Genomic DNA, 22,030 nt, shown 5'->3' on the forward strand with positions numbered 1-22,030 from the left:
TCCCCTAAATTTCCAAGATGTTCTTGACTCAGTTGCTTTTTTATCTTCTGTGATATCCTCATTGAAATATCTATTTATGACACATTAAAATTTAATGTAACATTAGCACAAGTAGAGTAGTAAGAGGCATAAAGACAGCAAACTTACCCAGTTATGTCACACAACCAGTCACACCAGACCAAATAAGGCTATAGCAGCAGAACCCCTCAGAGTACTGAATTGAGTAAAGGTGCATTTCATTGTTTAGGAATTCTGCTTGTGTATTCTAAGAGGAAGCTTGTGTTATTTCCTCTTTTGAAAAGTTACATAGTCTCCTCATGGAGTGTGTCAGATGAGTAGACATGGAGCTTTTCAAATCCTGTGTATCATACAGTATATCATATCATGCATCATAAGTATTAACATTTCCATTTTTCATCGTGGCCTCTTCTTTCTAGTGTGACCCTGTGGTTTGCATGACAAATCCAGATCACTTTGTGTTCTTTTGACACGCTACACTAACAAGACTATCTTAAATCTGGTAGCTCTATTTAAATGCCAGTGCTTTAACAAACTAAATCCTTAATTGTTTTAACTAGTCAGCAGTGGTTGGGGTCAGGAAAGTAAATAAAGGTTAATATAATGCACGGTCCATCATGTCATCCGCCAGTGGCCATGCAGTCATCTCTGGTCAGCTGTTAATCAGCAGGACAATAATCTGATATCCAATGAGAGGATTCAACTGCAAATAATATTATGTTAGATACTGGACTTCTTTTGTGTAGATATACCAACTGGTTTAATCACTACTATCTGTTAGTTAAGGTAACGTGTCATAATATGTCACAGCCTTACAGCAGATGCCTCTCTGGGTACACTATAATAACAAAAGATTATTTCCTTGACTCACTTCATGTCTGAAGAATCCTGCACCCCCCCAATCAGGAAGTAGGCTAATGCTTAAAGCCTTTATCCTCTTTTATGTAGCCACCAGCCTTTCTTTGTTCCCCTTCAGTCCAGGAATCTTAAACCAGTGCAGAATAACAGCCCACAGAAACAATTTAGAGTCAATTCTTAAAAAAGAATTTTACAATTTTGTAAAAATTTTACAAAAATAAAAATCTGAAAAGTATTTTGTAATAAATCTTGGAAAAAAAATTATCACAAAGTGTTGTAGTTTTCCCACAACCAACATGAAAGTAATGAAAGACATGCAGTGGTATTTTCCAATAATAGCCTTCCAATATGACTTCCTTGAGTAATCTGTAGGGATTTCAAAAAGATTAATGCATGACACATTTCCTATGCACTCAGAAATTAATGTATTGAAAAAAGCAGTTATTGTTGCTTATACTTTCTTTAAAACATTCAAATCAGATGTAAGCACTATAAGTTAATATCATAAAATATGTATAACCCAAAAGTGAGTGAGTTCCATGGAGCAATTTGTTGGGATATGCCACACAGCCAACGTCATGTCAGCCAGGCAGCTCAGCAGGGGATAATGGTATTTAGACGTCCTGTAAGCACGCGGATCCTCTCTGTCAGCAACATTAATGGGGCCATGAGGCGTCCTGCTCCTTTCTTCCATGCTTAGGTAAAGGGGGTATTAGACAGCAGTAATGTTGGCTGGTCTGTGCGCTCTGTCTGCCGTGTAGTCTGGGGGGGATCGACATGGGGAGCACCAGCAAGGTGGTCCACTGGTGGAACAGGAGACAGAGTCTCTTCCCCAACTACAAAGTAACAGATTCAGACATTAATCGAAGACCCTCTGAGATCGTTTACCCACTAGCCAAGGAAACCCTCGTGAAGACATGGAACTCCATGCAGGAGCTGAGCAGAGACATCTACGACATTTATGCTGAGTATGAGGATGAAGATGATGACAATGCTCCGTACAGCTTCTCCAAGCAGATTTCACCCTCCAAGAGGAACTACATGATCAACATCAATGTAGGGGGGAAGCCCTATCAGATAGCCTACAAGATGGCTGCCAAGTACCCCAAGACCAGAATAGGACGACTGGCCACTTACACTGACCACAACATGAAGCTGGACCTGTGCGATGACTACACTGTGACCAACAATGAGTACTTCTTTGACAGGGACCCAGATGTCTTCCACAGCATCTTCAACTTCTACAGGACTGGTGTGCTGTGGATTAAAGACGAGTTGTGTCCCCGCAACTTCCTGGAGGAAATCAACTACTGGGGTGTGAGGATCAAGAACACCCACCGCTGCTGCCGCATCTCCTTCGAGGAGAGGCAGGACGAGCTGAACGAGCAGCTGAAGATCCAGAGGGAGCTGGAGGCCGAGGTGGAGATCGAGGAGAATGAGGAGCTCTTTCAGGACATGTTCATGGGCCAGAGGCGGCGAGCTATCTGGAACCTGATGGAGAAGCCGTTTTCGTCTATTAAGGCCAAATTGATGGCTGTGGCCTCCAGTCTGTTTGTCCTGGTCTCCCTGGTGGCCATGACTCTCAACACAGTGCAGGAGATGCAATACAGAACTCCCACAGGTCAGCTCAGTGGTAAGACATACTGGGAATACGTGGAGTCCATGTGCATCGCCTTCTTCACCATGGAGTACCTGCTCCGTCTGGTGTCCACTCCTGACCTCACGGCCTTCAGCAGGAGTGTGCTCAACACCGTGGACCTGATCGCCATCCTGCCTCAGTATCTGCAGGCCATCCTAGAGTTCTTTGACAAACAGGAAAACTACATGAAGCACGAGGCCGACATGCAGGCGGTGGGGCAGGTGGGAAAGCTGGGGCAAGTGTTGAGGATCATGAGACTGATGCGAATCTTCCGTATCTTGAAGCTGGCGCGACACTCCACGGGTCTGCGGGCGTTTGGCTTCACTCTGCGTCAGTGCTACCAGCAAGTGGGCTGCCTCTTCCTCTTCATTGCCATGGGCATTTTCAGCTTCTCTGCCATGGTTTACACTGTGGAGCATGACATGCCACACACAAACTTCACCAGCATTCCTCATGCATGGTGGTGGGCAGCTGTAAGTACATCTTTGTAAAATGTAATAGTGTAAAAGACCAGGAGAATAAGAATCTAATGTGACAACACAGAGAGAAGATACATGCTAAAAAAAAAATAGAATAAAAAGAATACGATATATGAAAAACATACAGGTCATACAATTAGAAATGTTGTATAGATCCCTTACCTAAGTGACAAACCAAAGTAACCTATTTAAGTAAGTATAATGAAGTGCCCTGTCCTGTAATTAGTTTAATGCTGATATAGTCCCTGAATGGTGTTAACTGTGTAATGTTATTAGATTACACTCCAGGACTACCTGGTTTACAAAACACAATACGGTCAACTCTACTCCAGGATGTGTCACGTCCTGCTTTGGCATGTGTGACCTGTGTGGTCAGTAGGAAGATTCAAACTACAGAGTATATATTTATACTGTATTGTATATTAACTGATTTATTCTTGGCACCTGGTCAGTTTTACAGGGTGGAATAATGTTAATAGTTGTACCTGTACTTAAGGTCTTTATTTGAATTAGACTGCTAACACGAACCTTGGATTCACTGAGTCTGTTGCCATGAAAAAAACCCGTTAACAGATCATTCCCCTCCCTCTTTGACCGAGTGGTAGACTCTTACCTCTAATCCTGGGGAAGGAAATAATAATCCTTGTAATCATAGTAATGGTTGTAGTAACAGTTACTTTAAGCACTACTTACTGCTCCTGACTCCTGCTGTATTCATATGAACTGAAGCACAAGAATTGTGTACCGTCTTTGCGTCACCGGAGCGTCCACCTCTGGGTCAGTTTTGCTGCAGTCTGTTGGCAGGAAACCTCAAAAATCTATGAATGTCCACGTGGGTGTGACAGTGGGCATAATTTCTCACTAAAAGGCAGATACAGTAGAGCCAGACTGTCTGCCTATCAACAGGAAGAAGAAGCAGGAAACCTGAGTGGGAAACGTCACTGACCTACCACTTCTTCTAGAGACTTTAGGGCAAAGCTAATGACCACACAATGGTGACTGTCTATACAGTGCTGCTACAAACTGCTAAAACTGTGATGTGTCTAGAATTTTAACAGGCGTATCTCATGGAGTTTAAGGTGCAGTCAAGAAAAGATGCAGGAGACGTATGTGCTTCTCCTGATGTGAAACTTTGTTGGTAATAGAGGGTACCGGAAAAAATTGTTCTGCAATTTAATACTTTTGGTGGACGTGTGGGTCCTAATGAGTGCGATGTAATTATTCGAGCATAAAATCAACCATCAACTTATGGTTTGATTTTGTTGTCTAACAGTTGGTTTTGCTTGTGACCATAAGTGGTCATTTTTTATTTTTATTACTTTGACTATCAACAGTTTAAGGAAACCTAAACAATTTCTTTCCCCAGTTGGCAGCAGTAAATCCAATATGATGCAAACCGTTATAATCAGCGAACTTTACGAGGTTTTTCAGACTCTGCATACCCTGGTTGAATGGGTGTATGTTTTTTCCTGTGTTAATTGTTTTTTACGGTGCAGAGGGGCTCCAGACTTATGATTGGTTGATACTTTCACTGTTGCAGTGTGGTCTGGTCATACTTTGTTTCTGCTTTAACTTTTTATACTTATACTTTTTATATAATTACCTGTGTTACTGGATTAGGCATACAATTACTGTGGCTGTCCTTGTGGTCGTAACATATTCACAAGTTTCGCAGTTTGATTCCAGTCCCCCTACTGACTGCTCTCCTCACTCCTCCGTAGGTCAGCATCTCCACCGTGGGCTACGGAGACGTCTACCCAGAGACCATACTGGGTCGTCTTTTCGCTTTCATCTGCATCGCTTTTGGAATTATCCTGAACGGCCTGCCCATATCCATCCTCTTCAACAAGTTCTCAGACTATTACTCTAAACTCAAGTCCAATCAGTACACAGCCTCCCTGAAGAAACGAGGGAAGGTCAGATTTGCCAAGAGGACAGTGAAAAAGCTCAGCCACTGCTTTGGAAACCGCCATTGTCAAGCACACTGATTTCTTATGTAATTTTTCATTTAAAAAATATCTTGACTGTAAAACTGTGCAAAAAATTTGTATTTTATGGAGACAAATACATGTAACATGGACAAAAGATGAGGGTTCAATCCCCTGTGGTGGCACGTCTGGCCACGCATTCCAGTAAATTGGCAGCATTTGTGGTTGGGAAGCCAGTGAGGGATCACAAAGGCACATGTCTATCTACTTCCTCTCCAAGCCAGATTGCAATGCCAAATGGGGAGAACAAGTGGGCTAAAAATAAGCAGTAAGACTGACTGATCTCTTAAAATATTTACTTTTCTATTTGGAAAATAATATTCAGTTAGAGTACAGTCTTGTTATTAACACATCTTATCTTGTGTTATCACCATAGCAGCTCTCATGGCTTAGAGGTTTTTGCTGATCTGCAACATAACTCCATACCGCACTGATTTAGGAAGTTGTAGTTTTCAGAGACAGCTTAACCAGGTACAAATAAAGATATCCGCAACAAATATTAGTTCCCTTCTAAATGCAACTGTGATGTTTTAAATACCGTGTGCAGGGGCTTGCAAATTGTACTAAACCTTGAAACACTGGCACTGCTTTTCATTGGTTTGCAGTGTTCGGCAGTTTTGCCTACAAAGTATGCAGTATGATTTACTTGCAATGCATGTAGGTATCAAATAATGCAGTCTGATACTCTGCTGTCAATAAACACTGTACTGCTCACCAAACTATTCTCCTCACTGACTAGAATACTACCAGCTTCCTGAGAACTGTCAGGCACAGACCTGTCCACCTGCATGCATCTCTAGGGGCCTCTTCTGGATGACCTTTGCCAGTGCAAAAATCCTTTTTCATCGGTGTGTAATGAGGTGCTCCATTTTTAGTTTACCAATGACTATTGGTGCTACAATAGAGAAAAACAACATACTATAGAGAAATTCACAGCTCATTCAACACATCTGTGACACAGTTTAACTAAAAACTGAACATGGAAATCTCTATAAAGGTAAGAATTATAGATGTTATATCGGTTTATATTCTATTAAGTTAGGCATATTTCCTGAACTGGACACTCAGAGTAGGACAATTGAGGTGAGAAAGAGTCCATAATAGAACTTTGTATTTATCGGGTTTGTAGAGATATGCGGAGATATCATGGAAGATTGCCAGAGGTCTCCTGTCGAACCATGGTGATTTTAGTAGTGAAATGTGAAATATGGACCCAATGTTATGTTTGAATTCAGCAGACGGAGAGCAATTAATAAAGGGATGCTTTCTTTATGATGTAAAGAAAGCATACGACATGGTATGGAAGGGGATAGTGAAGGTTCTAATAAGATGATGACTTGTTTTGAATGGGAGACCTATGCAACTAAAAATTTGATCATGCATTTTATATAGGTATGTTTACAGTCTATATATTAATAACGAGGAAAAAAGTGCATTTATAAATAAATCACTGATATGGTATGATCTTTATTTGAAGGTGTTTTGTGGCAAAGAGAGAATTACAATTATTTATTATCACTATTTATTTAATTTTATTTTCTATAGTTACAATGACAAATGCCTTAAACAAACTTAAACTTCGAAAAGAACACAACTGACATCCACTTTCCACCGAAAGGGACAATTTATTCCAGAAGATGGCAGTACTTAAAACAACGTCAATATTAGCTACAGTAACGCGTCAACGAAGAAGACGTATCTTCTCCCGTAGCTCTCTGCTTTGCTAAAGTGACCTCTGCTGCTAGCAGTTAGCCTCTCCTGGAACAATGGCTCCTCCAGTTGCAGTGTCGCCTTTGATTAAGGTCTGTGTGGTCAGATATACTGTGAAAAGAGGTTGCTCGTGTTTTACTTTAGAATGACCCTTGCGATCGTATTTCAGTTTGCTAGCTACGCAGAGCACGCTAACCTGCTAACCATTAGCTAGGAAGCATGCTAGCCAACAGCTAGCTGTAACTTGGCAACGGTACTGAAGTCTGCAGTCAGGCAAACTCCAAGCTAGTGATTACAGTTGTGCTGCATTAGATTTTAATAACGCATTTGGTGAGTGTTACTGTGTAGTGCAACGTGCATTGACGGAACATCAATCTTGACGTTGCTGAAGGCTAAGACAAGAAGCTGTCTCATTGAAAGGACGTAGCGCTAGCCGGTGGTTATAAATAGAAAAGTCCTTGGAAATAATGGACATATATACAATACAAGGCATTTTATAAACAATTCCGCATCTTTTACCTCGGTTAACAAAAAGTTTACCTATAGTTAATCATTCAATTCAGCTGTAACACAGGTTTTAGAATCAGTCTGATGTCCTCGTCGTTGCCCACCACTGCAAACATCGGAGCGACAGGTTGTTATGTTTGAATGAAGCCAATGCTTCTCAGTGGATTGTGTTTTTCTGCCGAGCTAAAGAGTGGGCAAACGCCCTGGAAACTCATTCAATTCAACTCTGTTAGACGTCCGTTTAGTGCACAGGACTAAGGTCTTAACTACTTCCTGCAGCACTGCAACGCTATGGAGTTTAGTGGATGCAGCAACGATATGGGAAGCGATGCTAAGTAAGGATGTCACCAACTACTGTGTACTTCTAGATGCCCTGGACCTGTGTTGAATCTCAATGGGCTCATTGGAGATTTTGTGACTGTCACTAATGTGTATCCTCTTTTTCCATCACAGACAGCCAGGTATTCAGCTTTGATTGCTGGCATCATCTATGGCAAAAGGAAATATGGTGCGTTATTCTAAATAGTCTTTTACAACAACAGTGCACTTAGATCAACCTACTTAAACCCACAAAATTTTTCAACAGAAATTTTGCACACCAAACATTATGTTTAAAACACTAGAGACAAATGATCTGTCGGTTTTACAGGGAAGTATGAAAACTGTTTAATGATTAAGGCTCATTAGAGATAAGTCATATGCAGACATTGAAATCTCGCTTGATAATGATAACCAGATGTAACCAGATGTCATTTTGAACTATATTGTAGGCAGTTACGATGATGGTTGGGATTTATTCCTTAATTAATGTTGTATTTTTTTTTTTTTGTTAAAAATAAACCCTTTAATTTGCTCAGATAACCTGAAGCCTATTGCAGCTGAGGAGAGGAGGATCGAGGAGGAGGAGAAAAAGGCCCGCGAGGAGCAGGAGCGCATTGCCAAGCAGCTAGCAGAAGGTTGTCCCTTCAGCCTTATTCACGTCAGATATTCAGTCCCCAGTTAGCACACGCATACGTCTGTGCATACAGTGTACAGACGTATGCGAGCTGTTGTTAAATCACTCTTTGAACTGCAAAATTTTTTTTTACACTTAGCGTTTTTGAATCGTGCTTGCAGTGTAAAATCCAAATTTTACTAATCTTATATATTTTGCTTTCCTCCTTACAGCAAATGAAGACACCATTCTGAAGTAAAGCTTTGGAGTGCTGTGTGTAGATGTCCACGTACATGTGCAGTTTCCAACCTCTTCCTCCTTTTTCTGGAGTAACAATGGCAAAGTCGGGTCACAACCAGTCAAACACTCCCGAGTAGTGGATATGTTCACTGTTAGCTTGAACAATACAACACTTCTCTGGATTGCCAGATATAGCAATTTTAATGTAGTTACATGTTATGAAATAAGGCTCTTGTACTCAGCATTGTAATACTGCAAATGCAGCCTCATAAGTTATTAAGTTTGTTTGTAATGAAGCAATGTCATAAACACAGAAGAACACGATCACTGTAGTCTTTGTCTTTGTTTGCTCACGTGTGACCTTTGAGTGTAATCTGTGTTTTCCCAGAAACTGCACAGAAAAAGCACAGATGAGGCCGATGTAATATTATAGTCAGACCTTGTTGTTTTGCAGTTAAAACTCAGTTGAGTCTTAACATAAAATGCAGAAGTTTTTTATTTGTCTTAACGGGAATATGGTAAGAACAAGAAGTGTTGTCACTGTATAGCTCTCGGATGATGATCCATTGCCCCCTGCTTACCAACACGTTTATCGATCTCATTAGAAATATGACGGGTCTTATTTATTGCACTGATTTAGTATTTTTTTTTAAAGTAGCTGTATATTTGTAGTAGGAACAATCTCCCTAAGGTGTAGTTAATCAATATTTCAATTGGAAAGGCAAATATATGCTATAAACCGGAATTCCTTTCCCTGTTGCGTCACTAATGAAGTTTTGTGAGCATATGACAAATGTTAATACGTAAATGCTGAAATTGAACATGGAATTATGGGGAAAAGTATTAGATATAGCCATAATATCCCTATTATTTCATAGTGTGTTATTTCTTGTGGACATTTGTGGGCAATTGTCAGCTTTAAAATGATAAAGACTTGTAAACTAGAGATTTAACAATTATTTTTATTATTGGTAAATTGCTCTGTAAAAATGAAAGAATGTGAAATATGGCCATTACAATTTTCAAATTTCCCAAGGTGATGTCAGTTTATTGTCACAAAAGAGAAAAGCTGAATTTTCACAACTGGGAAGCTGGAAGTAGGGAATGTTTGCTTTTTTTGGGTTTTTTTTGTGGTTTTTGTCTTGAAAAATGAATCTAACAACTTCAGATGCAAGAGGAGTTAAAAAAAATTTATATGAATGATTTTCACTGCTGAATAGTCTGGCAATATTTTCTATGGAAAGTGCTATTTATTTATTTATTTTTTAGTTTAGTTTAAAAAAAAACATGTTAATGAAGACCTGCTAAAAATCAATAAATAAAAAATGCAAAATGTTTTTTCTGACCATCATCTGCTCTTATTCTCTTGTTATTCAACTTGCCTCTTTCATACCCATCAGCCAGTGGCCTGACATGGCTCGGGCCCAGACATGTTCAACCTGAGCTCATCTCCAGTTAAGCATGTGTGCGTCTGCAACAGGATCACTTAAACCTAACTTTTGTTTTCTGATTAGTGATGCGGAGTTAATTCTGTTGACATGTCACTTGTCGGGTCGACAGATTTGACTGTGCTGAACAGCCCAGGATGTCAAAACACGAAGGCCTTACCTAATATCTTCAGGACAGGTTATTAATAGAACTACAAAAATTCCAGGGATGACTACAAAATCCAGCTGGATTTACTGGAATGCTTCTCCTGTTTAATTAGCTGTCACCTACCGTAGTGCAAAACAAAAAAATCTCCTGAGGACTGGTGAGGGGAACTTGTTAGGAGTGAAAGCGATTACAGTGAACTATTTAAATTTTTTTCTTTTTTTTTTTAAGTACCGCACAACATAGATAACAGTTTAAAAAAAAAAAAAACAGTTGCATTGCTCAACAACAAGGTTGAATGAGAAAATTTAAATACTGAGTAAGAAATTAAAACATTCTTATACTTAGGGAAAACCCATGAAATTATTTAAAGTACAATTGGGTTGAATTATAGCAATAAAGAACTGCTTTAAAGCAGATCTACAAAGTTTGGTTTAACAAATGACATAAAATGTGATATTGATAACATTGGGAGTAAAAAAACTAATTAGATTCATAAATGCATCTGCTGAAGCAAAATGGAAAGTAACACACCCCAGCTTTACACCTGTGAAAAGGGGACATTGTTAAACTTTGGTATCTCTCTGCGCTTTGCTACTTTGCTGATGCTGAAGTGGTGTAAACTTCCTTTAACAAACCTTAGCTGTTTCCTATATGACATGTTTTGCTTGTGGGATTACAGGTTTAAGCTCAGGCAGCATTTACGGGCAAGATGACAGCGCGTTACTTAACCGAGTGGGTGACAGCAGACAGGAACACCTGAGCCTCTGCTCACATTACATGACAGTTGTTCATTACTCAGTTCTATTCTCCAGGCTGTTTTCTAATGTAAAATGTTACTAGTTTTGGTTTTTTTTTATTTGTGGTGCCTGTCATGGGGAGTATGCCCCTTTTTCTTCCCTTTCACTTCCTTTATGTCTTACAAAACATTTTGTATCTGAATGTAGAATTGATTGAGGACTTCAACTTTGTGGATCTTTTAATGTTTTACACCCAAATAAAAAGTTCTGTCTACAGTAATCAACAACAAAACCCTACTCACTTCAAGCGCACTTACAGTCTCTCTCCCATTAATCAGAGCTGGAGATTCAAATCGAAATCTATTAATAATAAAATGAGGCACTTTATTTTTGTCCCTGGTTATCAAGGCCAGTTGTGAAGCATAAAAGAAGAACAGGAAAAACTTTTCTTGACAGTCATGAACTTCAGCTTTTGTTGTTGAGATTAGTATCCCAGTCCAGAGATTTGGGAACATTTTATCTGAAGATGGGCAAAGAAGAAAGAAGATGGCTGGGTTTATGGACACTTTAAGTAGAGGAAAACAAAACCAAGAATCACAACAACATAATCTTATCTCATAGTCTTTCATTCACCCTATATTCACACTACTTTCTCACAGGTCTGACTCAACAAATCTGTATCAACACTTTGTCCTATTTTAGGTTTTCGTGTGACCTTAGTGCCCAAAATACACCTGTTTGCTCATGTAAAAACATTTGCTGTGGACGTGTGACTTGAGGCTCAGGCAAACTCTTTGCCCCCACGGCATCGGGCCATTATGTATCCCATTATGTATACCTGCAAACAATTGCATAAAGCCTATACACTGCTGAATGCGAGGGTTCATCAGCTTACAGCGGGGGATTTCCTTAACTGGATTAGCGGTAGATTTAAACTCTGCATTTAGGTTCAAGAAGTGAAAGTAATCAGTGAGCCTGTTTGTGCCTCAGGTATAAAAGGCACCATCTTCTCACCACAGCTCAGACACTGCAACAGCTCTGCACTGAAAAGTTCCATTGGCTCCGTTCTACACTTCAGGTAAGGAGATGCAGCTTTATGGGGAGCAGCTGATCTTTTTACAATAGAGCTGCTAGAGTGATGTTTTAGTTTAGCTCCGTGCCGCGTCTTTAAACAATTGTAAATGAAAAAAAGATTACAATTACACTATCAAGCAAATTGACATTTGCTCTATTTGGGTTTTCACCTAGAATGGACTTCCAAGTCTTTGCCCTGGTGATGTTGTTCCTGGCCTGCGTGGAGCAGAGCCTGGCCTCCTGTGTGGTGGACAGCTTCACAGTCAAAGAGGACTTCGACCCCAGAAGAGTGAGTACAGACATATCTCTTTTAGAAAAAACTTTAAGTCCATAAATAGAAGGACAGACGAAAGACAGCCAGCTAGCTCCGACAGATACAGACAAGTAGGAAAAACAAATTCACATCCTCCATATAAACCAGGACATCATCGACAAACAATGAAATATTGTGTTGTACATTGTGTACACACACACACACACACACACACACACACACACACACACACACACACACACACACACACACACACACACACACACACACACAAAAGAGACTCTGTACAGTGTATGTACATATCCATAGCCTACTGCTGAAATGTCTATTAAAATAATCTGTATATTTATCTTTTTGATGTTTTTTTTTCCACAACAGTATGCAGGAAAATGGTACGCTCTGCAGAAGAAAGATCCAGAGGGTTTGTTCCTGCAGGACAACATCTCGGCTGAATACACTGTTGGAGATGACGGTGCCATGGTGGCCTCCTCCAGGGGCAGAGTCACTCTCTTTGGGTGAGTAACTCTCATTTTTAAAAATCTCTTTAGCAGCAGTCTGAATGTGATATATTTAAATAACTAAATGTATCCATTCCTGCTTGCAAATGTGACATTTCTCTCTCTACTTGACACCCAGGTTCTGGGTTGTGTGCGCTGACATGGCTGCTCAGTACTCAGTGCCCGACCCCAGCACCCCTGGCAAGATGTTCATGAACTACCAGGGACTGGCCAGCTACCTGTCCAGCGGCGGTAAGCCTCCTCAGTTATACACACACATTCTCTAGGTCTCTCTCACACACAATTGAGACTAACTTCTTGTTCTCTGCTCTTCCAGGTGACAACTACTGGATCATTGACACAGACTATGACAACTATGCCATCACCTATGCCTGCCGCACCCTGAAGGAGGATGGAAGCTGTGAGGACAGTTACGCCCTGGTCTTTTCCCGCAACCCTCGTGGCCTCCCACCTGCCATCCAGAGAGTCGTCCGCCAAAAACAAGAGGAAATCTGCATGGCCGGAGAGTTTCAGCCTGTGCTGCAGTCTGGTATGTACTCAGGGTTTCAAATTCACTTTAACAGATTGTAAAGCCGTGACCATGAGTTACTTGCATTTGATGGTTTTGGTTGGTGCTCCGATGCCAAAAAAACTCCTAAAAAGCGCAAATTTGTAAGATTGGAAGTAAACAATAATGTACAAGTGTCTAGGCCACTCTTGTATTCACAATATTATCACTCACTTTTTCAAAGAACGTGTATCCTTGAGTTTAAATTTAGAAAAAGGAGGAAGTATCTTAGCTAAATAGTTTGTTTATCTAGAGTTTCACTGTTCATATTTTAGTCTTTACATTCAGGACAGATATTTCAAGCTCCGTGTTAACATGTAAACTCATCTGACACGTGTTCTTCTTCTTTCTCTGTTCTTAACAGGAGCTTGCTAAACTGGTCCGAAGATGGAGCTTGTTGAGCAGCCCTCAGTTACACTGGATTGATCATCCTGTCTAAGATGAAGACAGAGCTCCTCTCAATGACGCAAACAGGAGAATAATCCTGTTACGCTTCTGATTTGCTATGTTCCGACAGCATAGGACGGAATTATCAGACAAATCCAATTCAACGCCCCATGAAAAAATCAAATTAATGCTGCCAAAATGAAAACCAAATTCATTAAAAAACTATTACTGGTTAAGTGAACGGGATGACAGAACCAACCATTTGGTATTGTCACACTGATGGGTAACATCCGCACTGCGTAATCATTCTGTATAGGTGACAATAAATTTTGTAAAGAAACTTGCTGTTGTCCTTGTGTTTGTAAAAACAACACATTCCAGTATAGAACAAAATCTTATAAAAGTATGAGACATTTCAAGTATACAACATAGAATGTAACATTGAAAAACAGATTACAGATAAAAGACTCTTAATGTATCCATTAGATTTGTTGGTCTGATGGTATCAGTTTATGTAACAGTGTGATCAGTTGATGACTAATTTCATGGCCCAGTGATATGTTTTTTACTTCTCCTTTTATGCCAGTGACATTATGATGAAAAACTAAAGCGCCAAATGTGTATAAATTCACCGCTGAAAACAGTCCTCAACACATGTGCTAGTTACTTTTGTTTGAGTAATGTTTACTAAAAATTACAGCGACCAGCTGTTTTAGGTAATTATTTAGCCTTTTAAAAAAAATGAGACTTTATATCTGTGACCCGTTTTACGTCTTTAGCAAAATCCAGTGGGTGCCACAGACAGGGTAGAAAAGTAGCTGAGACCGACATGCACATTGTTGGTTTTGGCATTTCATGGGATTAGTTTACAATTACAAAACTATAGAATACTGTCACACAGTTTTTTATTTTGTGTTTTTATTAGTTTAAAACAAAAAGCTTGTAATTACATGTTACTGTGTGCTATGATGCGGCCAGCCCTGAGGTTAAAAGGCTTCCACCCAGACAGGATGTATTCAGTAACTTTATCCATCTCCATTACCCAATACATCTACAACAGCTTCAGAAAAGAATGTATTTTTGAGCAGGTAATGTTTGTTGATGATTATTGTATTCAGTCATTTTTATCTAATATTCAAGTCGTTGAAATTACAACCATTCCTACTGTTACCAAAAAATGTGATGCCTATATCACTGTCAAATAGAGCACGAGCATAAATACTAAATGTTTCCTTAAAATGTGACTGGGTGGATGAAACAACATTTCGCAAATGACCCATGCTGTATAACATATATCATCAGCACGCTGATTTATATAAAATGTATTTCCATTGTAAAAAACAATTTAGAAACATAATATGAATACTATCAGACGCGATCCTGGTCTAGAGCTCCTCGGAATACATCTCTGGCAGCGAGTACTGCCCGGGTCTTCCCCAGTAGTCCACAGCTCGAACTCTGTACAAACCGCCAACTTCTTTGTCCACTACAGAACACAACATGGTATATGTCATTACTTCTATGGCTGGTTGTGGCAATGCCAAAATAAAATTTGAAAAATAAAGAACATGTTGTTTTGCTGCGCAATGGCATCACTTATTATTAATCCTTGGAGGAGTTTACAGCGAATTCTTACCAGGTGAATAGACATATGAAGTAAAAATTGTGTCCTGTGTATTAATCCTGCTGAATTTCTCATTGTCTGTGGAGAATTCAACTTCAAATGTCTTGATGCATCTGCAAATACAAAGAAAAGAAAACGAGTGAATGAATGATTCATGTTTTCATATTGCATTTACATATTCACTGCATTTAAACATCATACAGAGATTACATCTACTGCACTGCTTCTGGATAAGAAGCAGTATCTACTTTCACTCCTCTACAATTTCTTGCGTTGTCATATACATAAATAGAGAAATAATCAGTCGTGTGAACCTACTTGGAATCAACACAGTGATCAGACCAGACAATCAGGACTTGGCCTTTGGTGATCCCGATGAAGCGCAATCCATTAACCTATCAGATATAGAGTTCAGGTTAATCTCTTTAGGAATACACAGCCCAGTCACAAACAAGCCCTTTTCTATCAGCTTTTCCATTGCAACACTGTCTTCATACTTCAATCACATCACTTTCTCAAAGTTCAGTGACTGGAGAGAATGTATCTTACTTGCTCTGACACAGAAAAACCTCCTCACCTGAAACACTGACACAGATGGCACAGGCTAGGATTCAACTGATGTACAGAAGAGGAGACCAGCCAGAGTCATTGTAAGTTAAACGTTGTTTTCGTGCGCTGGTACTGACCTGGTCTGGCACGGCTTTGGGCTGGGCACAAACATGGATGAGGAGAACAGAGGGAACAGACAGTTTGGCTTTTACAGTCAGAGTGTCCCCTGCAGGAACTTCCCAGGGGCCATCAACATGAGGGTCCTGCCAGAATGACACATCAGTGGGTCAAAGCATGTCCCAGATAGATCACACCAATCAACTCTGCCTTCATGTCGACAGCAAATTGAATTCAACATTTTAATTTAACCTGCACCGAACATCATGTTAATCAATGAACACACCTTGTCCCAAAACAGTGAGCAACTACAGGACATGTACTGTTGCAGAAAAACTAGTCCATGCTTTTTTTTGCTTCTAGGCTGGATTATTGCAACTTCTTATTATCAGGCTGTCCCAACAAATCTTTAAATGCTCTCCAGCTGATCCAGAATGCTGCAGCACAAGTATATCTCTGCTGTATTAGCTTCTCTCTAATGGCTCCCTGTAAAATCCAGAACAGAATTTAAAATCCTCCTCACCTACAAAGTCCTTAAATGATCAGGCACCATCATATCTTAGAGAGCTCATGGTACCTATTACCCCACTAGAACACTGTGCTCCCAGAACGAAGGCTTACTTGTGGTTCCTAGAGTCTCCAAAAGTGGAATGGGAGGCAGAGCATTGTTATCAGGCTCCTCTACTGTGGAACCATCTTCCAGCTTGGGTTTGGGAGTCAGACACCCTCTCTACGTTTAAGAGTAGGCTTAAAACCTTCGTTTTGATAAAGCTTCTAGACTGCAGGGGGACTTCCCGTGATGCACCGAGCTCCTGTCTCCTCCTCTCCCTCTCCATCTGAATGCATTCATATCGCATCAGTGCTTGTTACTAACTTGGCTTCTTCTCTCTTCCATAGTTTTGTGCTTTTTGGTCTCTTTCCTCTTGTCACTTTCCGCAGGTATTTCTGCCCCTGGTGCTGCAGAGTCTGGATCTGTGACTGCAAACCACCTACTGCCCCCATGATCAACAATCAACACCTACAGCTTCCTACCTGTACTGTGCTATACCCCCTCTCTCTCTCTCAACCCAGCGGGCAGGCGGCCGCCCACCATGAGCCGGGTTCTGTTCAAGGCTTCTACCTGCTAAAAGGGAGTTTTTCCTTGCCGCTGTTGCCAAGTGCTTGCTCATGGGGGAAGGTTGGTTCTCTGTAGATGTAACTATAAAGAGTCCGGTCTAGACCTGCTCTATGTGAAAAGTACCCTGACATAACCTCTGTTCTGATTCAGCGCTATATAAATAAAACTGAATGTAATTGAATTACAGGCACTGTAGTTGCCATCTACCAAACAGCATCCAACGACTACAAATATAAGATAAAAGATAAAACAGATAAAGCAACCGTGCTTTGAAATTGTTTTTGTGTTACTGTTAATTTTTATAACGTCGTTCAGCCCTCCGGTTTACCTGCACACTCCTGAGGTGTCTGAATTGTTCTGCCGTGGGGTAGTCGGGGCTGCCCATGCTCTGCCACAGCTGGTACGGGTTGGTTACATTGTTTTCCATGTAATATGTGACATACACAAGACCTGGACACGCAGAACAGGCAGGACTGAATTGAACCACTCACTTGCAGAAATAACGGCTTGTAGGAATTTCAGACATTAGGAAAATATTTTGATCTAAAATAAGATCAAACCCAACAGTATTTCGTTAAACCTACCTTTTTGTGCAGCCAGTCCTTTCAGTGAGACGGTGACATCATCAGTGTTGGGGGAGGTGCTGCTGTCGTCACTGTTGTAGACCAGCGCTGCTGCCTGCCAGCTGTCTGAGCCGCCCGGCATTACGGGCCTGTGGCTGCTGGCGAGAACTCCCACCGTGCTGCTGTTGCTGGATCCTGCTAAGTTCACGACCTGAGCCAGTACCTGGGTCTCTCCTTGAGGTTAAATCACATACAGGAGAGGCAACGGGGCCATCAGCATAGGACTGGGACAGATGAAATGGCAACATCCTGGAAACCTGAGCTGTAGCTGTACAGGGGCTAGTTTAGAAAATCCACACGCACAGTATATGAATTAAATCTATCATACCTCAATCATCACATTTCCACTGAGGCCCACATAAAACCCTGGAGGGTCACCTGTTCCAGAGTAAAGAGACTGTCACCTAGGAAAGCCAGCAGGCCCATGACGGTGAGCACAGGCTTCCTGATGAGCTGGACGTGAGGCGGCTGGGTGTTGTTGACCTGGAAGCGGGCCGTCAGCGTGCGCTGGGTGAAGGGGTGTGGGTGGTAGCTGAGGAAGGCATTGTCGTTGCTCAGCAGGGTGTAGTTGATGGTGCTGTTCGGGTCAGCCAGCAGCAGATCCTGGTGCTGGTTTATTACCTGTCGAAGGGAGCAGGACAGAGGTAATTTTATATTTCAGAATATTTCTTCAGTAAATCAATACAAAAAAAAAAAAAATCCCCAGTGGTGCTATACAAACACACTAAAGTATTCAGTCACAGCACTCTAAAGGACCTAAATCAGTTCACTTAAAGGACTATGTATAGCACAGACAAACTGTATGAGGGTTAACTTTTGTTGCTATAACAGGCCGATATTGGCCTGTTGTTGTAAACATTCGCTGTCCTGTGGTCTAATTTGTGTTTTCCACCCTGTTAAGTATAAAAGTCAGGGTGAAAAAACTGAACGCCTCTGTCATTTTTGGCTCAGAGTTGACAAATACAGTGAATAGAAAATTGTGCTCTAAAATTAGCAAATTAACAAAACCTGGCGCTTAATCGGAAAACGTAATATTGATTTTCCTGAGGGTCACAGTGTTAATAAAGAATGCAAATAAGTCATAGTGTGAATAACTGTCTTCCCATATAAATTTATTATTTGCTCTACACTTGTATTTCGTGTGTCCAGTGTTCAAAAATGATTTTACTCTCTACGTGATTTTCCTGTGGCTCTCCTCCATCCATTCACCTCACCTTCACAACCATGGCCGCGTAAGTCACATCAGCCCGCCACCCCTGAGGCCTGGACCAGCCCACCAGAGGATCAGCCTCATCATTGTAGACGGGGAGGCCGCGGAACCGGGGGAAACGCTCCTGGATCTCCTCCACGGTCTGGATCTCCTGCTGGAGGATGGGCAACGAAGAGCCTCCTCCCTGAAGGACAGAAACAGAAAGTCAGCTTCCAAAAAAGCATCAGCATTGGTGTTCGGAGAATGCATTAATAAATACACATCAATCATTCCTCGGGGTGTGGTGCTAATGGGATTTAAGGAGTTCTGGTATGTCAAAAACTCACTATCCTTGATGTTGGGGCTCAAAAATGAGTATATCAACTAGACTGTATCAACTAATTGTGAAAAAATCTTCACAACAATAAATATTGCAAATATAGTATTTTCAGTCATTCTGTGAACATTTACATGACCTGATATTAAAGTTCACTCTATAAGGGTTTTAAAGATCAATACAAATAATTTGAAACTTAATTTTGCAAATTTTTATCGTTTTCATACAAAAATTATGAAAACAAAAAAAATGGGAAAAATGACTGAAAATGCCTGTACTGGTTTTCTATTTGTTCTAGGTGTGCTCTGAGCCCAGAAAAGCCCACCTTCTTGTGCAGGGCGATGAAGTCAATCCTAACCCCTGTCTCTCCAGTGAAGTAGTTGGTGCCGTTGTGGCAGTGCTGCAGCATGGCCCAGCAGTATGGCGAGTGTGGGGGGGAGTGACAGGAGTCTCCTGGACCCCCAAACCTCAGGAGACTGCTGGCAGCACGCAGACCCTCCGAACAGGCGTCGTAGTAGTTTAGAAACCCTCAAGAAAAGAAAACCAGGGAACTGTTCATGGGCACAGGATTGCTGTGTCTGGTTTTTCACATTCAGCAAAAGTGACAATACTCTGACAATACTCAGTCTGTGTAGACGATCTGTCTATTCTGGTACAAATACATATATAAAATAAATCTATACATATATGTACATACACAGATATACACACACACACACACACACACACACACACACACACACATATCCTATTACAGGTAGAAGTGATGGTGATTAGCTGAATTTCCATTTTTACATCAGTATCAGCCTCATACAAAGTATGTGTCTAGTCATGGATGTATACAGTTTCAAATAAGCAACTATCAAATGAGTAGAATAAGTAGTAATAAAATAAGCACATAAGTAATATGTCTATGAGAGAAAACAGGAACACAACTGATGGGAGCAAACTGGCATTTCCAAGTAAATTTCCACTTAAAAAGAACTGATATGAATTAAAAAACGTTGTGTAGGATGTTACTGCTTTACCTTGAATTGAAACGGTGACGTTATCAAAGTCATGGTTGTTGGGCTCATTCCACGTTTCAAAGTTCCACTGAGAAACACTTCCCAGGCCATACTTGTCTGAGAAGGTTAAAATGAGCCAAAAAGGTTTTGTATTAAATTATGAAATACAAATGGTAAGATCTCAGCAATCAAGCAATCAGGTTGAAACAACCTGCACAAATCATTATTCAACCAGTTTTGGCCAATGCCTCCTTCTCAATTACAGCTCATGTTTTTTTTTTCAGACTCTGGTTTTATGGACCATGATTACATGGTACGGAGAGCAAACGTACACAATACAGTAATGACAAAACAGTGGCACTCGGCACTCACTCACCGATGTACCTCTTTGCTGTGAGATAAACCAGATTTCTCCACTCGACCACTTGTGATTTGTCTTCAAAGTCAGTGAAGTAGTTAGAGACACTGCCCATGAGTTCAAAACCTGAAAACCAGCCGCGCAAAAAAACAAAAAACAAAAACAAAAAACATCAACTCTGCTTTGGATTCTTAATGAAATCATTAAATTCAAAATTTCATCCGGTCAGCACCAACCGGGAACCGAAAGAAAAACATGAAGAGACTCTTGCCATTTATTTGGGAAGAAGATAACTTTCAATATGCATCACAAATATGGTGGGATGTTTTCCAGACTGGGGTGATGGTACAATACCTGGTTGGAGTCCATTAATCCACAAGAGCTCTATCAGCTGGTCCAGCTTAGTGAAGTTGTAGTGAGGGTGTCCTCCGATATCTCTACAACAACAACAAAATCAGATAGCTGGAATTCATCATAAAGACTACTCACAAAACCAGCGACTGAAAATCGCACTGTATGTCATCCTCAAACTAGAGAAATCTTATATTATACTAAATGGCCCACTTTCGTTCACGAGTAGTTCATATTCATTGCTTACTCTGGGGAGGTCTCAACTTGCTAGTTCACTTACTGTGCCGTGACCAGCTCCAACATCCAGTGTATCCGGACCTGCTGGATCCCTCCATGGGGGACCGAGCCCGCATAGGCCAGGTTCAGCTGCTGGTCGATGCTCAGGTCAAACTGGTGGGCCTGGGAGTGAGGGAGAGGGGGGCTGGGCACAAAGAACGGCTTCCTGTTTCACTTTGTGATGCACCGGTGACACAAAAAATGGATTTATATATTTACATTATGTTTAGACATCGATTCAATACGAAAGTGCAGCCCAGGGAGATATCAGACGGATTCGCGTGATTTGACATTTAGCCTATCCAACATTTCGTTGTCTCTTGAGAAAAACTTTGCGAATCTCCCATGGAAAAAAGGGACATTTTTAAGAAATGTCTTGGCTTTGTTAAAGATGCTGACTTGATGTAACATTACTTAACACCTTTTATTGGTCACAGGGGCCTTCTGGTAGATTCGGTATGAAATAAACCCCACAGTCCTTTCTCCAATCCACTTAAATCTCAACTTTCTGACATAGCTCACACTCGCTGCTTGCTCTCCATCACACTCGATTCTGCTGGAGGCACTGTGGGTTAAAACGGGTTGTATTTGACCTACCAGAAACCGGTGCTCCTCCAGAAATGCTTAAGATCTCCCAGTGGTCTCCCCACATCGACCGTGATGGCATGCGAAGTGCCCGAGGTTTCGGCGACGTTGAGGAGTAAGGCTACGACGGACCAAGTTTGCCACTGCATGTCTGCGTCCGAGCATGGCCACGGTCTACGTCGCGCCCGCTTAAAAATGGCTATAAAAGCGATGCGAGAATCAGCTCCGAGGGGCCAGCTGAACCCGCAGCACGCCTGACACGATGCGTGCGGGGTAAATGAGAGGGAGACCTCTCACATAAGCCACTCCGACATGACCAAAGCGCAACTTAACAAAAACATTTCCGCTCCTAGTCAGCTGAGCGTGATGACGCGTGTTGAACGCGACACCG

At 41.1% G+C, this 22,030-nt stretch overlaps 3 protein-coding genes across 4 annotated transcripts; 2 read left to right on the forward strand and 1 right to left on the reverse strand.

The window, feature by feature from the left end:
- Positions 1–1,653: 1,653 nt before the first annotated feature.
- Positions 1,654–4,982, forward strand: LOC120805633 (potassium voltage-gated channel subfamily V member 2-like). The gene is made up of 2 exons (XM_040156043.1): positions 1,654–2,988; positions 4,716–4,982. The coding sequence occupies exons 1-2, from the start codon at positions 1,654–1,656 to the stop codon at positions 4,980–4,982; spliced, it is 1,602 nt and encodes a 533-aa protein (XP_040011977.1).
- Positions 4,983–11,955: 6,973 nt separating this feature from the next.
- Positions 11,956–13,789, forward strand: LOC120805642 (purpurin-like). Its single transcript, XM_040156055.1, has 5 exons — positions 11,956–12,069; positions 12,433–12,569; positions 12,691–12,803; positions 12,889–13,101; positions 13,484–13,789. Exons 1-5 carry the CDS (start codon positions 11,956–11,958, stop codon positions 13,492–13,494), a joined length of 588 nt encoding a protein of 195 aa, XP_040011989.1. The 3' UTR covers positions 13,495–13,789.
- On the reverse strand, positions 13,651–22,018 carry idua (alpha-L-iduronidase). 2 transcript variants are annotated; one of them, XM_040156053.1, is made up of 14 exons: positions 21,652–22,018; positions 21,059–21,199; positions 20,782–20,864; positions 20,446–20,553; positions 20,091–20,186; positions 19,388–19,590; positions 18,751–18,930; positions 17,941–18,157; positions 17,498–17,710; positions 17,242–17,363; positions 15,817–15,942; positions 15,449–15,525; positions 15,143–15,243; positions 13,651–14,992 (listed from the first exon to the last, which is right to left on the reverse strand). In XM_040156053.1, exons 1-14 carry the CDS (start codon positions 21,786–21,788, stop codon positions 14,892–14,894), a joined length of 1,905 nt encoding a protein of 634 aa, XP_040011987.1. In that variant the 5' UTR covers positions 21,789–22,018; the 3' UTR covers positions 13,651–14,891. The 2 variants fall into 2 exon arrangements, with proteins under 2 accessions (XP_040011987.1, XP_040011988.1); XM_040156054.1 differs by having other exon boundaries at positions 21,059–21,228; positions 21,652–21,765.
- Positions 22,019–22,030: the final 12 nt, after the last annotated feature.

Source organism: Xiphias gladius, chromosome 19, assembly GCF_016859285.1.
Source record: "Xiphias gladius isolate SHS-SW01 ecotype Sanya breed wild chromosome 19, ASM1685928v1, whole genome shotgun sequence".
Classification (NCBI taxonomy): Eukaryota; Metazoa; Chordata; class Actinopteri; order Istiophoriformes; family Xiphiidae; genus Xiphias; species Xiphias gladius.